Genomic DNA, 15160 nt, shown 5'->3' on the forward strand with positions numbered 1-15160 from the left:
GAGTGCTGAGCGCCAAACGTTCCAATGCTCAGATCTCATATTCAATATAGCTATCGGTCACCCATGTACTATGGAAGAGATTGGATAACCTCCCGTTCTTGTGGTGGGAATCGATTCCAATTTCCTACAGCTAAGTTGCTACTTTTCAATCAAATAAATTCCTTTTCGCTCAAGATATCGTCGATCAGTTATATCAGTCATGGTTCAATGGTTGCGCAGCACACACCATGATCACTTCAAGTTGGTTATCAAGGCCATCAAGTTGTCAGCATTAGTGACAGAGCACGCTCAGCTTGGCCAGCATGCTTGTCTTAAAAACCAAGAAAAGAATCATCTTGGCGCTGACGATGGTCACATATCAAAACAGGAACACCGTAGCGTCTGTGACACCTAATTAGCATCACTGCATCAGCATGGTTTCTTAAGGGTCTTTGAAAAATTAGTTTTCAGGACGTGGTCCCACAGATCACCAGCCACCTTTTCAGTGCATCGTTCATGGGAGCGCTGATAAATACAGATGCGGCGTGCTACTCAAAATTATGCCGCCAACACTTGGATAAATCTTTGTACATCCATCGTGGCACCGCAAATTTTCATACCCAGAATGGCCCTGTATGTATTTATGAGCTGAGCTGTTCGTCCGACACTGCCTCGTATGTATGTGCTCACCTTCAACGTTCAACCACTTAGCAATGAGTGGAAGCACAGTAACTATACCACTGATTGCATCGAGAAGTCCAAGTGCTTCAATCCAGAATAGCAGTCGCTCGTCGTCGAAGGGAGATTTTATTTCCTTTGCGAGCTCGTCGTCAAAGTCCGTTATCTGAACACGCTGTGGCCCAATATCGACAGGAATAAGAGAGGTTGAAGCAGCCCCGTGTCTTGAGAATATTAATTAGGTAGGTACGATAACTTCAAATCCGACAGATATTGCAGCAAAGGCCATTTTCCATCACTCGCAATGGCGCAAACGAAAGGTCGCGTTGTTGCACCTTCGTTTTCTCGACGAACAAGTCTCCACTGGATGATTCGTCCACCAGGAATTCTTGAAAGGGCGCCTGAAGGGGTCGGATGGGGTATATGAGTCGGTGGTGTCGTCAAGGAGGGCTCCCATGCATTTTATCACTACTCTACTTGGTAATGGTCGTGGTCCTCTTGGAAATGGTGCCGCATAGTCCACCATTTTCATCGAGTGCTTCAATCACGATCAAGACAGGCCCTACACTTGACACGAGGAACTTCTTTAGTCACGGTGGTTCCATGTATAAGACTTTAGCAACACCTAGAATAGACATCTTTCCATGCCACGTTGTATTTACCAATACACCAATGCAGCAGAGGAAGCCTCTACGACCACTTGTCCATTGTACACCTTTTCCTCCACAATTTTGCCTTCTGCAACACCAGAAGAAAAAGTTTGCCCAGCCCAAGTCGTTACATCGGCGGACAAGACATCAGCTCCTGGGGCTGTCATCCGCCTGACCGTGACTTCTTGGGTCTTCTTCGGCAAAAACGCAGATATATCGATCGTGGTAACAGGACGAGGGTAGGTATCCGTCTGGTGACTCTGGTTGTAGAGCTGAAGGTTTATAAGCGCGAGCTTAGTTGGGTTATTATGGCTGTTGGCAGAATTTTCATCCCAGAAACCATATATCGAGATTTGACCAGCAGAAAAATCACCACCTGCGGTCGTAACTGACGATCCATCGGCCTGTCGTCCTGGGAAGATGTTTGAAAGGCGTAGTGACCCCGAGTGACCAATAGCCTCGGTCACAAAGAGATAAGCTGAATACGACGGAAGCACTTGAATGGGAAGATTCGGGTTATCGGTAGGGGACCTGTGGAATTAATCCTAGTCATAAGACATCATAAAGTCGCATATTCAGAAATGACATACCAGAGGTTGTAGTGTGCATGTCCACCCTGATGCACATACACACTGGAGATGAGATTCAGCTGCAAGTTCATCGAGTCACCCTGGTTACATACCGCGAGACATTGATTGAAGCCGCGTAGAGGGTCGTATCTAACTACCAAAATGTTCAGATGTCACATTGTATTCCTTTTATCCACGTACCAGCCACAAAGCTTGACCGAATGTATTGCTGACACCGTCCTTTCCGCTGCAGGAAACGGAATTGAATTCACCTTTGTTGTGGGTCAACTTATATTCAGCATTTAATCTCATAATTTGCCTCACCGATAACAAAGGCATCAGGTCCGAGTTGAGTGCGAACACTGTGGATGCGGGGCTGCCAAAGATCCAAAAATCTCCTGGAGATCAGTCTACTGTGTTCATAACAACAGCTGCGACTTACCCAGCTAAGTCTGTGTGATTGACCTAAAGTCTTATTGTATTAAACAGTCGTAATGAATAATTGATAGCTTACCAAGTTGGCTAACGTAGCTGCGGCGGCCCTAGTTGGATCGCAAACCTATCCAAAAGGTCATTTCGGTTTGTGGGTGGATTAATCGAGAGCTTTCTCACGCTGTAATGGTATGTGTGTTCACTGCACGTCATGACGGTGTGTCCGTCGTTGGCCCCGGCAGCCAGAGCACTAACACAATCAAGCTGTGCTTCTGCTTGCGGGTTTCTAACGGTTGCCCCAATTTGAAACTCGGGATAATCGATGCCCAACGCCTTCGAAATGTTGATAGTCCACGGCTAGATATAGCACATGTAAGACCTCGTCAAGGAAACAAAGATAGAGAGAAATAGAAGTACCTTCCATATAGCAGTATAGGACTGAGCGTCTAGGCGGTGCCCATATTGATCTGGCTCATTTCCTACTGAAGACAGGTAAAGGTTAGACGGGGGAGCACGAGTAATATATTCGAATGACTCACTTTCGAAGCGAGAAATTTGGCGTGAACCAAGACCCATCCATGCTGCCTCAGCCATATCAAGAGTACCAGTATAATTCAAGCTACTTAGATCCTACACGGACTAGTCAGGTGCGGCCACCCAATGACCTGATGATTAAATGGACCCACGAGCGTCATGATGATCTTCGTCCCTTCAGGCAATAGCTTCACAGAGTTCCAAAACTGGGGTCCAAGCGTGGTGTTTATCAGTGCACCCTTGTCGTTAATGAAATTGTACAGCGCAGCCTTTTGATTCGGATCCCAGAATGTCGAGTCAGCGCTAATGCCACCAATGCGCACTTCAGCCGGAACCCCAGTCCTCTCTTTCAGGTTCTCAAAGAGTTTCTGAGAAATTTTGATCGGATAGGACTGATTTCCTGTAAATTCTTCAAAGTAAGCAGTCTCAATACTGAAGCTTGCGAGAGCGGGGTTCAAGGGCGGTGTTGCATCTACTGGGAGCGAAGCTGGGCCGGATAGGATCAATTTAGACAGACTGGAGTCATCGCGGAACAAAAGAGTATGTCTCGCAGATACCAGCGTAATGGAAAGCAGAACTGTAGGCAAGGACCACATCACGCAGGGAGAAACAGGTGGGGAGGAGAATACCTTGTTTTTTGCAGTATTTTATGAGGACGGGAAGAGAGCATGAGCGGTCTGCGATGAATTCAAATTTCAGTGCTATCCATGTGTCCAATAAATGACAGGTCACAAAACGTGAAGAATTGGTCGTGGAAAAGCCTAAGTAATCGCCGAGCTAGGTTTCGAAGGGATCAACTTCTAAGAATCAGAGGTGATCACCCTAGGGCCTGGAGGTCAATTTCTTTCTATGACAAAAGTCATGGCACAAGCCTGAGAGAGTCGCCGAAGGCAACAACGGCCCACTTATTCAACATACCACATAACCCACGAGTACATGGTGTGTTGCCAAGCTAGGGATCCGGGATGAAACTATTCAGGCAAATATTAGCAAGCTTCTTGCCAGGTAGCTAGGCTTAGCTAGTAGGAGCCTGAGGGCTGAGGGCTACGACTTTTTAGTCAGTCACGTGATACGGTTTTTTTTGTAGCCAGCGCAGGAAAGTGGAAACTGCCGTGGAACGGCAGGAAACACTAAGATAAATCATTCAAGAGACAAGATCATGGATTTCAAGAGATGATACAGAGGAGCAATGTCGTGGTAGCTACGAGGAAACCGCCGAAAAAGTGACGTGACATCGTAAGTAACCAGCTTCGTGTGAAAAATTGACGGTCCTATGGGTGTTTGCAATCTCGTTTGAGACGCTGGCCACTCGTCGTCATCAAGTTGTATCGACTCAAGTCTCACGATGATATTATTGCTGACCCGATCTGCGGTGCATAGATGAATATATGATGTACGTGTGGCCATTAGCATTACTAGCCTGATTTTGGAGCTAGTGTAGGTATACGTATCTGGAACTGTTGACGATCTGGATCGCATATTCGCGGAGGGTCATCTACCTGAGTGGTAGGACTGTACGAGGAAGACTCCTCTTGTTTCGACCGTGAAACATAGGGCGACACATACGTTGTCAGCTCTTTCACATGTTTTACCAACAGGCTTGTACTTAGTGGCCGCACAATTTGTGACATCGTGCTATGACATTTCAACGTCCTCATCATCGCTGGCATCCTCCCAATCCTCCTTGTCGCCCTCTTCATCATCTTGGATCGAGGAGGGCGTGATACCTAGTGCTTCGAGGGTTCCAAGAAGTTCTTGAACATGTTCTAATATAGGTGTGTCCGGATCTGACTGTGAGATGTGCAACTGGACCCAAAAAAAGTCAGTCAGTACTGAAATATTAACCCGCAACGAATAAAAGGAGGTTGCGCTTTCATTACAGAGGGACTTGCAAGATGCATAAAAATGAGGCAGACTGACCATTTGGCAAGTTTCTAAGCAGTCTCTCGAGTCTCTAGCCATATCCTCCCAGGTCAGCTCTTCGTTTCCTTCGACTTCACCTTCTTCTTTCTGGCGTTCGGCTACCAGCCACCACCCCCACCCCATAAGATACCAGCCTTCTACTGAAGAATCATCGGACGCAAGAACATTTTCCAAAACGTCAAGAGCTTCATGGTAAGCGCCACACTCCAGGAGTAGCTTGGCGCGCGCAAGCCGCACAGAAAGAGGAAGTACTGCAACCAATGCTTGATTGCGCGCAGGAGGTGCATCTGGAGAGGAGGGTGGGAAAGTGAGAAGTGCAGTTAGTGCCTCCTCCGTTTTTTCTTGACTGAGGCGGACGCTGGCAAGACATTGCAGAGCCTCGAGATTATGTGGATCGATCTGTAGAGCATTTTCCAGGAGGGAATTACATGTTGAAGATGCAGTAGGATCAAAGCTTTTGTTTAAAACATGTCAAACCTTTCATAAGGGCTTTTCGATCGGTAAATTGAGGACGCACCATAAATCATACTCGGGGTCCATCCATACCTCGACCATTCCAACATAAGCCCTCACGATATTACTTCTCACCTCATCCTCTCCTTCGTCCTGTTCATCTCCCTGGGTGAGCGAAGGTGCTTTACCCTTGAGTTGTGTCTGAAGGATGTCGATGGCTGCCTGGTAGTGTTTCAAAGCAGTATGTGGATCTGCAGAGAGTTGTGCAAGATAAAGATGCGCTGAAGGTGGCGGAGGTGTAGGAGCCGTTGGATATGGCGGGATCAATGTTAAGAATAACTAAGGGCAAATGCATGATCAGGTGTATAGCCCAAGCCAAGAGACAATTTCTACTTGCCTCTCTCGCTTCGTCCACTTCTCCGGTTTCAAGGAGCACGACACCCATCATCTCCCTCGCTTGATTTTTTTCTGCCACTGATCCATCGTCTCTGACAAGTGCACGATCGATGAATTTGCGTGCCAGAGGAAAGTTGCACTGTACGATGAGCTCTTGAGCCTTGTCAAGGAGAGCAGAAATGGCTGGAGTTGCTGAGCTTGACGATGATTGTGAAGAGTTCGTCACGGCGAGTACAGATTTCTTGGTTTTCGTGCGTGTTCGGCCCATTTTTGAAAGTCGCAATCAAAGGATATGCGAGAATCCGAGAGTCAATAATTGATTGATCAATCCCAAATCGAGTATAGGTGGTAGGACCCCAGAAACCACAATCATTGGACTCTGAGTCAGCTGAATTCAACAGTGACTAGTGACAAAGTACTAAGTTGTTGTCCTGGCCAAGAAATCGACACACGGGCTTGACACCAAGCATGGCAGCCTGAGGCCCAGCCAAACTTCTGTCATCGCTGGATGACGGGCTCCTTGAGGCGGCCCCCTTCAATAATATCAATATCGCATCCTATGGCACCACGTCTAGCTATGTTTTTTTCCAACCTCAGGCTGGCTTACGCAAGTTTTAGCATCATGCTCGATGGCCATCGCCTCACCTGGAGAGGGATCATGTTACCTGCCTGGTCTAACGTCAGGCTCGGCATGGGGAGCAGAAGGAGTACCTCACACCGAGCGTCCAATATCTCTGAAAGTGTGAGCTGCTACTGATTCCGTAACACTTCTAAAGTCCTTTCAATGATTGGCGAGCAGAACAAATTCCAAATTCAAGGTACATACGACGATAAAACAAGCTTATATCGTTTTGGGTTCCTTGTGGGTATGACAGCAGCCACGGTACTCATTCTCAAGAAACTACCGTAATTCCGCTCGGAGTTCAAGTTCAGCTGCAACATCGCAGTGCCTTGTTCCTCGATAACCACGGGCTCCTGGCAAGCTTATCGAACGCAGAATCAATCTATGGACTATATTCGCCCTGTACTAGGCACTTTAACTTTTATCCTCTCTTTTTATCCGCTGCAATCGTGTTTCAGCTGCATCAACAGAGCCGCATCAATAGGTTTCCTTGTTCGTAACTGTTCTCGTGCTGTCAGTACCTGAATGGCTTACTTCGTGCCAGAAGGATCATCAAGCGTGGAGTTAGGAGGATGCGTGGGTATCGATCACTAACGGAAGATTCTCGACACTACCCAGCGAGATGGGATGAGAATGATAGAGAGCACCACGGACTCTGCGAATCAACTCATCGGCATGTACAATCACAAGATTCAGGGTCTTCAAGCCAAGTTCGGCCAAGCTATACTGAAGGAAGGTGAGTGGAGCGTTCCGAATGCCAGTAATGACCGTATCGGTCGAGATTCCCGATGCACAGCATGAAGTCCGAGTCTGATGAGCAGAAGCCCTGTAAATGTCAGCTTGTCATTTATATTGGCAACCCCTGCGAAGGGGAAACCTCGGTCCTCAAGGCAGCTGAAAAGACGTCGCTTTCCGCTGTACAATCTGCCATCATGGAGGAGCCCTTTGACTGGATCTCTGGTGGAGACTCCCAATGGTCCACAATCGTTTTCCGCGGCATATTGTCTACAGAGCTACAGAAATTGGACCTCCAGAAAGTCGAGGCTTTCATGGTTTGAACCTTTACGTAGCTTGTCATCTATTTCCTATTATTCCTGTGCAAGTCTGACGGGATGACGTCGGCAAGCCGCGGGTTTACAAAATGTGCGACCGACAATCCAGACATCGACCACGTATGAAATCTTGCATTCCCACCTATATTCGGGTATCCAGCGCGCTTCCTGGCCCAGACCACTGATTTTGCAACCCGAAAAATTTGCTGGGCTCCTCGTCCTTCAGCGCTTCAGCACTGGCAGGAGTGATTTCTCGCTGCTGGCAGATCTGAGGTACCTCACTTCATCGAACACGGCTGACTGTCACACCCGACACATAAAGGCGACCTGTCATGCCGGCGAGTTGTCTTATCAAGTCCAGGACGGGAATTACTCACTCACAATTTCCATCAGGGCATTGTTTGCAATTTAATTCAGGTACGCAAAAGAGAGGACAAACCTCACTGGCGGATATTGATGTTGTCAAAGCAGCAACAAGTAAACGCCGAGGACAGCGTGGAAACACATACATCTTTTTCGTGAGGATTTGATATGGGATCGAATAAATCTGAAGGGGACAGTAGGAAGACACCTTGCTTTTGTGTGTGTTCGTTATGGCGATAACTTACTCACCCCTTTCTAACTTGATATCTACAACCAGTATATTACCATATAAAATATACCCCTGAAGTAAGGTCTATTAGCAACTTGGGGTGGACCGATTGAAATATCCATCCACATAAGCGAGCTATGTAGAACTATGGGAACTTGAATGGTTGTTTATTTATGTTTACTTCTAAAGCCTTTACACAATAGGTGCAAACAAATGCCACCTCTTCCGAACCTCGACTCAGTGAGCAGGCCCACAAATCTGGTATCTGCACTATTCTAATCTCATGGCGTCCATTTTTTCTCCTTTCCGAAGGAGCTACAGGCATCTGGTGCGTATTGTTAGACCTGAAACGTCAATATCCTTTACCAATACTCTCTAGCAATACCTCGCACACTGAACAACCAGTTATCTTTTACTCTTGCGTCCTCGGGCTCGCGGGACCAGTTCTAGCTCTGACTGTACCTACAGTCAGGAGAAACTGGCTCGGATATACTCCCGCGGAGCCTATACCTACCTCATATCCTGGTACGTCCTTGTCCATACGGTTTTGGTTCGCGTCGTGCTGTTCTAAACGCGACTCTTCTCTTCAGTGCCAAAACGGTCGAGAAAGCCTGTACAAGGCTATGAGGATGAATAGAGTAATCGATGGTCGGGCTATACATCATAGATAGGTATGTTTACTCCATTGCTGCTATGCATCTCATTGACGACCATTCAGTTCGTAAAAGTCCATTTTCATTATATCACGATATATCGACTGCCATACGTGTGTATTAGGCAAGCCATCGGAGAGTTCATCGCCTTGACCAAATACCATGAATTTCCTTGCGAGAGTATGCTAGCAGCGTGCGTCAATTGGTATAACTCTTGCGCTGTCACCCGGACCACCAATTATGCCGAATATCCATTTCCTTGCTTGAGTAGCGCAGCCCGAAGTCTCGGGTTCACTCTGGACTAGGAATTTGATGTTCGGGCCGCCTCCGATGTTAGGAATGGTATTTCCATCGCATTAGGTCTTGATGATCTCTCTAAAGCGTACGGTGCGTCGGCGGAGCACGTACCGACAGCGTAATCATATTAACAAGATCAGGCTAGGAAATCCTGCCCTTGAGACTTCCATATGCGCAGCCATTTCCGCCGTTGGACTGTTGGTTTCCCTTCATTGCATATCACCCTCGCTGTAGATCCGAGCTTGCCGAAATCTTCAAGATGAAAACAATGAAATGGCTATGTAGATCAAATCATCATCTGACATTGACTGAGCCACGTCCGATGGCTTGCTATGGTGTTTTGACTAAAACAGTAAATCGTATGCTGCTCGAGGGCGAGCAAGAGATGATCAATGACTGCCGCCATGCTCGCTCCTATATGTCTCCGCGAGGGGCTCTTGTCAGGAAAAAAGACGTCCATTCGCATAAGAGGTGTCATCATGCATTGAGATCAGAATGGTCGCATCGAATGTCTGTCCAGAGGGGTGAGATCCAAGTGATATCCCGATTTTATTTTCCAAAAGGTTCGTCCATTACTTTGTTGTTGCTTGTCAAGTGGAATGAATCATGAAGTGACAGCATTACTTACACAAACAATCGCACTTTGCACAGTCCGCGACCGAAATGGTGGAGGGGCGTTGAATGTAGTCAGTGAAAATTCATCCGGATGGGCATAATCTGCATTGTATCTCCATAATGTTCGGTGCATTCTCGTGACCAGGGCGGCATGGACAGTGATTTGTATGCTTTCTGGGCGGTCAGCGTGGTAAACTTTGAACAAGATTCGGCACCGACCTGGACACCAAATCAGAGTATGATGCCTGTTTCCCGATCAAATCAGTAATATTCAAGTCAACTTTAAGATCAGGTACTGACAGGAAATATCGCAATCGCAATTATGAGTATGCCAGATGATGCTACGAATGAAATGCGTTATTATTCTTCGTGCCTGAGGGAAAAGAATAAAAAAAGCTTACCAACTCCGCACAAGAAGTAGAATATATTATGCTGCACAAGGACCCTTAGCACCTTAGCGCCCCGTTCATTTCGGTAGTTAGCAACTGCTCGATACAATGTCAAGCACAATATTTCTGGGATTGGTTAGATGGTATGCAAACGATATTACACGACTCTCACCTGACTCAGCGATGACCATGAGGACATACACATAAAGTACAGTAGAAGTTTCACCCGTCTTGGAACAGCCCGCCACCCCGGTGGCGATCCAATTGGTGACTGGAGAAGGGTAAGCATTCATCATATAGTTTACGGAATATCAGGAGCACTTACCGATTGTCGAGGAGTTATATTTAACAAGAATGACAACTATGGGGGTCAGGAGAAACTAACGCGGTTAAGCGATACGAAAAGCACGGAACAGAGATCGAGTCTTACAAGAAGACTGATGATGAATGTCCATAACACCCATTTGGAACGGTCCCAAACGGCATATGTGCGTACAAACAATATGCCTTGATACACATGATCAATCTTGGCTGTGGTATATTGTGCAGATATAGCATACTTTCTGCTGAGACAAGTATCAGGAGACCGAGATCTGGAGAATGTGACTTGGGTCAGATGTGTCGATAGCCAAACTCGCTCACTTACACGAATTCGTGGAGTATAATGTTTGACACATCTACATACGCATGGGACGTCAAAAGGGCACCTCCGATGAACGCCCATGCGGACTTACGCTGAGCGATGGATATTTTTCCAGCGTCCCTTGATGAGATTGATAAATGGGGCATGTTTAAGACAGAGACGGACTCACGACTTGAGACTACAGTGAGATAAAAGAAGGGTACATATCGACAGACGAGATAGAGATATTTGACGACTCTCCAGTTGGATCCCTTCACAAATGACAGCTAACGACGGTGTTATCATTGGCGCTAATGCCACATGGAAGGCTCGCACCTCTTCATCCAATGTGATGACGTAGTCATAAATCTCAACCGAAAAGTTTAGCTGGTAAAGGAGCAGTGTGACCGCATTACCTACCCACAGGGTTAATAAGGCCACTGCCATGACGAGTTTGGGATCACTATGCAGTGCGATAACACGACAGAACATACCGTAAGCATACTGTGGCGTTGATGAAGATCAGAACAGTTCATTTTACTAGAGTGACCACTAGGCAAACACACCTTGATTTTAATGAGGACATCGGTGTTTGCCATGTCTACGCTCAGTTGCAATGCGGACACATGCATAACGCTGAGCGAGAAAGAGGGTAAAGCGCCTAAACGTACCGAATCCGATTCCCGGATTCAAAAATGCTTATTGCCAGGTGGAGCATGAATGGCTCCATCGCGAAGACAACGGTCAGAGTTCTCCATTTGTCTTATCAAGCGACCGCCTCGGACGTACCCAGCTTGTATCTACCATCGTCTGAGAATCATTCATTCATTCATTCGTTTCCCTCAAAATTCCCATGACTGCGCGGACATGAAGTGCCTGCAAGCAAACATGGGTCTTGAACGGAGGTTGGATGTCGTGAAAATTCAAACAGCGCTGCTTCTAAATCTCTCAGTGCAAAGATGCCCTTGCGTATCAACTGTCCCCGTACATGGTCAGAAGGGGCCGCGATCCCAACCACAGGCAATCAATCTGTGCGATCTAATCCTCTTGCTAGAATTAGACTACCGGTGTAGAGAGACCATCTGCGTGCATGTAGTTCCCCGATCAATCTACATCTTATTCTTGGATTGCGAAACCACGAGCGTTAGGAGGTACCAGGGCAACAAGACGTCCGTAATTTCACTCGCCTGAGATCTGCGAATCATACTCGGTATCTTATCTGACATTGACATCGAAGTTGGTGCATACTTATTTGCGTAGGATATCAAAAGTCTTTCCTGTTCCCGGAGGCCACGACTCGGAAGTCACCTGATGACGGTTATTCATATGTGATCGTCCACACAAGTAAGGGCAAGACGCAAAACGCCGAGGGGGAGACATTAATTTCATTTAGCAGTCACTATGCCATCGCACCTTCAATTCAACTGATTCGACAATCAAAAGGATTAAAATACTGCGGTGGAGCACTGGGGGAAAACAGGTCTGCCTAGTAAGTTTGCCTAATAGTTTGTAGACTTACAGGGAATTTCAGTTGCGCGGTGCTCACGGTATGAGCCCACGCCGTGAGTATACGATTAAGCGATTTAGCCTAACCAATCACAACATAATTACTGAACGTCGGACACATGGTCAAAACTGCAAAACCTCGTGCACCGTACGTTAACCTCGTTTAGCGGTGAACTTTGAAGAACAATGCCCGAACGTGGTCAGCGAAGCACTGATCATTGGATGATGATCAATGATGGAAGACCACGCGTTTCTACTCCTTTGATCCATTCGTTCAAGTTCTCAGCGGCCTTGCAGCGGACCATAAAACCATATGCCTGCTTCTCGCCGAATGGTGTGATCCCTGACCTGTCTTGAATTAAAGCCTTTAAGGATATAACTTCACATCGGACGACATCGAAAATTTATGTTCAAATTTAATTCATGAATTTGAGACATTTTTGAGGCAAAAAATGCATAGTACGACGCGGAGTATCAGGAGCCTTCGGTCGGCCATGCAGGCACTGCCGACTGCCGTTTTAACAGCGCCTAGCTGTAGATTTTTCAAACGGAAGCCTTACGAGCGCTAACACTGACGTTTGACAAGCTTGCTCTCGACCCCCAAGCCATCAATTTTTTTTATCGCCACTCATACCCGCATAGAAGTCTTTTTTGTTGCGGAACCGTGTAAGAAAATATTAACAATTGCAGGGAAACATGCTTCAAAGTTTCGAATATTCGTGCCCTCACTAATAGGTACCAATTCCGAATATGTTTATCCACCCCTTTGCGGTTTAGTCCTGTGACGTTCCGTTAACAAACCTCGGTTACTGTATGTAACTCAAACAAGCTCTGTCACGGCTGCTCCTCCCCCATACCGTGTTAACTTATTCCGGTTTCACTTAAAAGGGCAGACACCCAACTTGTCTCCCCCTTCCTTACGCCCGGTTCTAGTCCATCGTTCACAACGACGGCGAGACCATAATTATGCCATCTGTTGTCAGCTTTGACACTTTTCGCCTTCGCTGGTGGTCAAAGCCCACTGCCAAACCACTCCAAGTACCTCCTAGCGAGGACGACAGTGACCGTTCTCGTGTTGGTATCCACATCAGCACTCCAAAGAGCACTCGCCGACCCCCACACCGAACCCGGGATGTTGAAAAAGCACTGCCCGGAATACCTACTACAGGGAGCACCAGCAAATTTCACGACGAAGTGGTGAACGAAAAGTCCAGTGATCATTTTCTTGAGCGACCAGTCGAGGCAGCTGAGAAGCTTGTGGGTCTCCTAAGGTGAGTTTCTGGCATCTTTTTCCATGGCACTTGTGCGGAGGTGGTTGGAGATGTTCTTGGAACTTTAACTTCTATTCTCTCTTATTTCGCGTTTCATCTCGGATTATGTTCTGGGGTTTTCATCTACCATTTCATTGACCTTTCTTTTTACAGTTCAAATACTAATATCCAATCATCACCGCCAACGACGAAGCCACCACCTGCCATGAAACCATCATTGATTCGTCGTGTGACATCTAGGTTACATATCACCGTCCCCGCAACTTCTTCATCTTCACAGCTTGAGTCGTCATCTCCGCGTCCAGCACGTGCTCCAGTTGGTTTGGGGCACTCTTCGCGTCCTCCCCGATCACCACGTGTCGCTCTCGCTCATTCTCCCACGCTTCCCAACTCTTTCGTCTCCCGTGAGAATCGCGAGGCCGCGCTGCGCGAGCGTGGTTTGCTCCCGCCCATGAAAGATCTCAGCGAACAGGAGCGTGAGGCCGATGAGCGCTTAGCCCCCGTTCCCGCCCCTGATAAAAACCGTCAGGGTGGCTTCAGTGCGGCATCAAAGATTAAGGAAGAATGGATGTCCGCAAATCGTTCGCCTGAAACACGTGCCTCGGACCCTGTCTACCCAAGACAGCTGCCCAGCCTTAGTGTGCTGGCGTCACGGGTGTCCCTGTTGTCATATTCGGCATCTTCCTCACTAGTACTACCCCACTCCTCGGCATGTGATTCTGATGGCACTCGCGCGGACCTTAATGCCGAGATGCAGTTCAGAGCAAGATCCTCAATTTCCAGTAGCGTCCCACCATTATCTCCATCTTCACACCTAGAAGTACTAGAAGAGGAACCTGCAGAACATCCGCCGCCGCCACCGCCACCGCATCATGTGCACCCGCCCATAATTATTTCTACCCCGGTGGAGGATTTGTTCCCCCCAGGTCACGCTGTTCTCGTCGAAAGCCCGATTTCTTGTACATTCTCAGCACCTCCGGTATCACCATCCCAGTCGGACACATCCCCTCCGGTCATACGGGACAAGGAAAACTCATCACCGGCCCCTCCATCCCGGCGGCGTACGTCAGATTCGAATGTTCGCAGGCGTTCATCGGTCGGAACACACTTTTCCAGATTCGGTACTAACTCGCTCACCAATTTGCGGCGCTCGGTGACTGGGAGTTTAAGGTCTAGCGCGGATCGGTCCAGTACTTCCAGTCAACATTCCTCTCCACGGGTATCTATCATGCCGACGATGCATAACCGTGGAAGCATACTGCTTGAGACCAAGGGTATTGAAGATGCAGAGAGTCGCCGACTGAGCGAGCTTGCATTCTTGGATTGATCATGCGGATCTTCGGATTCAAGGGTTGATACTCCCTCCTTCGTGGCTACTGTTAAACCATTTAGCTGCTCCCACAATTTGAAAGTGGTAAAGACGCCCTCATTCTTTTACGGGTCACAGATAATTCTTTCGCACTTCCTTTTCGGACACTCACACGCATCGCCGTCCACATTCATTCAAGGCTTTTAAAGGCATAAAAGCGCCTATTCGTCCATCCAATATGAAATCCTCGTTGCATACTTTTTGCATGTACTTTTAAACCCGTTATCGATCGAATAACTTTTGCGATCTGATATTCCCGCTCACTACTTTCGTTGATCACGTTAATTCCTTGGGTTAACAATAAGTACACGACCCATTCCTCTCCTTATATTCTTATTAATTCGTTGTATACTAGTAAACGATTACGTTTCAACAGACCTCATGATCAATGACCACATGGATGATCAGTCTGACTACCAGTTCGATTTAAGGTATCATGGCTGCAACTTGACCATAACATGTACACAGCCTGAACGAGAGCACTGATCAGGAGTATTTCGACGCATCACTTGTATGCTGAGTACGCCACTCGACTTGTGCACGTATTATTACTAGTAC

At 47.3% G+C, this 15160-nt stretch overlaps 5 protein-coding genes across 5 annotated transcripts; 2 read left to right on the plus strand and 3 right to left on the minus strand.

Annotated features, from left to right (window-relative positions):
* Positions 1–1251: 1251 nt before the first annotated feature.
* Positions 1252–3841, minus strand: EDB93DRAFT_1151934 (glycoside hydrolase family 79 protein). Its single transcript, XM_041449738.1, has 11 exons — positions 3715–3841; positions 2995–3664; positions 2848–2938; positions 2726–2790; positions 2489–2665; positions 2404–2435; positions 2201–2271; positions 2078–2148; positions 1990–2030; positions 1898–1939; positions 1252–1838 (listed from the first exon to the last, which is right to left on the minus strand). The coding sequence occupies exons 2-11, from the start codon at positions 3436–3438 to the stop codon at positions 1316–1318; spliced, it is 1557 nt and encodes a 518-aa protein (XP_041306693.1). The 5' UTR covers positions 3439–3664; positions 3715–3841; the 3' UTR covers positions 1252–1315.
* A 485-nt stretch (positions 3842–4326) lies between these two features.
* EDB93DRAFT_1151952 (uncharacterized protein) lies at positions 4327–6028 on the minus strand. Its single transcript, XM_041449739.1, has 4 exons — positions 5616–6028; positions 5283–5557; positions 4763–5219; positions 4327–4648 (listed from the first exon to the last, which is right to left on the minus strand). The coding sequence occupies exons 1-4, from the start codon at positions 5880–5882 to the stop codon at positions 4478–4480; spliced, it is 1170 nt and encodes a 389-aa protein (XP_041306694.1). The 5' UTR covers positions 5883–6028; the 3' UTR covers positions 4327–4477.
* A 2247-nt stretch (positions 6029–8275) lies between these two features.
* On the plus strand, positions 8276–8517 carry EDB93DRAFT_1087368 (NADH-ubiquinone oxidoreductase 9.5 kDa subunit; the record flags this gene model as incomplete). Its single annotated transcript, XM_041446038.1, has 2 exons — positions 8276–8405; positions 8471–8517. Coding segments are annotated over 2 exons (177 nt in total), but the record flags the coding sequence as incomplete, so codon positions are not given.
* Positions 8518–9120: 603 nt separating this feature from the next.
* On the minus strand, positions 9121–11310 carry EDB93DRAFT_517545 (uncharacterized protein). Its single transcript, XM_041456608.1, has 14 exons — positions 11023–11310; positions 10951–10960; positions 10877–10896; positions 10793–10825; positions 10647–10743; positions 10395–10400; positions 10265–10341; positions 10160–10195; positions 10036–10105; positions 9847–9930; positions 9746–9786; positions 9665–9690; positions 9459–9615; positions 9121–9405 (listed from the first exon to the last, which is right to left on the minus strand). Exons 1-14 carry the CDS (start codon positions 11086–11088, stop codon positions 9403–9405), a joined length of 726 nt encoding a protein of 241 aa, XP_041306696.1. The 5' UTR covers positions 11089–11310; the 3' UTR covers positions 9121–9402.
* A 2027-nt stretch (positions 11311–13337) lies between these two features.
* Positions 13338–14883, plus strand: EDB93DRAFT_518468 (uncharacterized protein). The gene has a single exon (XM_041456609.1). The coding sequence runs from the start codon at positions 13439–13441 to the stop codon at positions 14558–14560; it is 1122 nt and encodes a 373-aa protein (XP_041306697.1). The 5' UTR covers positions 13338–13438; the 3' UTR covers positions 14561–14883.
* The last annotated feature ends 277 nt before the right edge of the window (positions 14884–15160 follow it).

The sequence above is a fragment of the Suillus bovinus genome (genome assembly GCF_016758785.1).
Source record: "Suillus bovinus strain UH-Sbo-P2 chromosome Unknown EDB93scaffold_36, whole genome shotgun sequence".
Classification (NCBI taxonomy): domain Eukaryota; kingdom Fungi; phylum Basidiomycota; class Agaricomycetes; order Boletales; family Suillaceae; genus Suillus; species Suillus bovinus.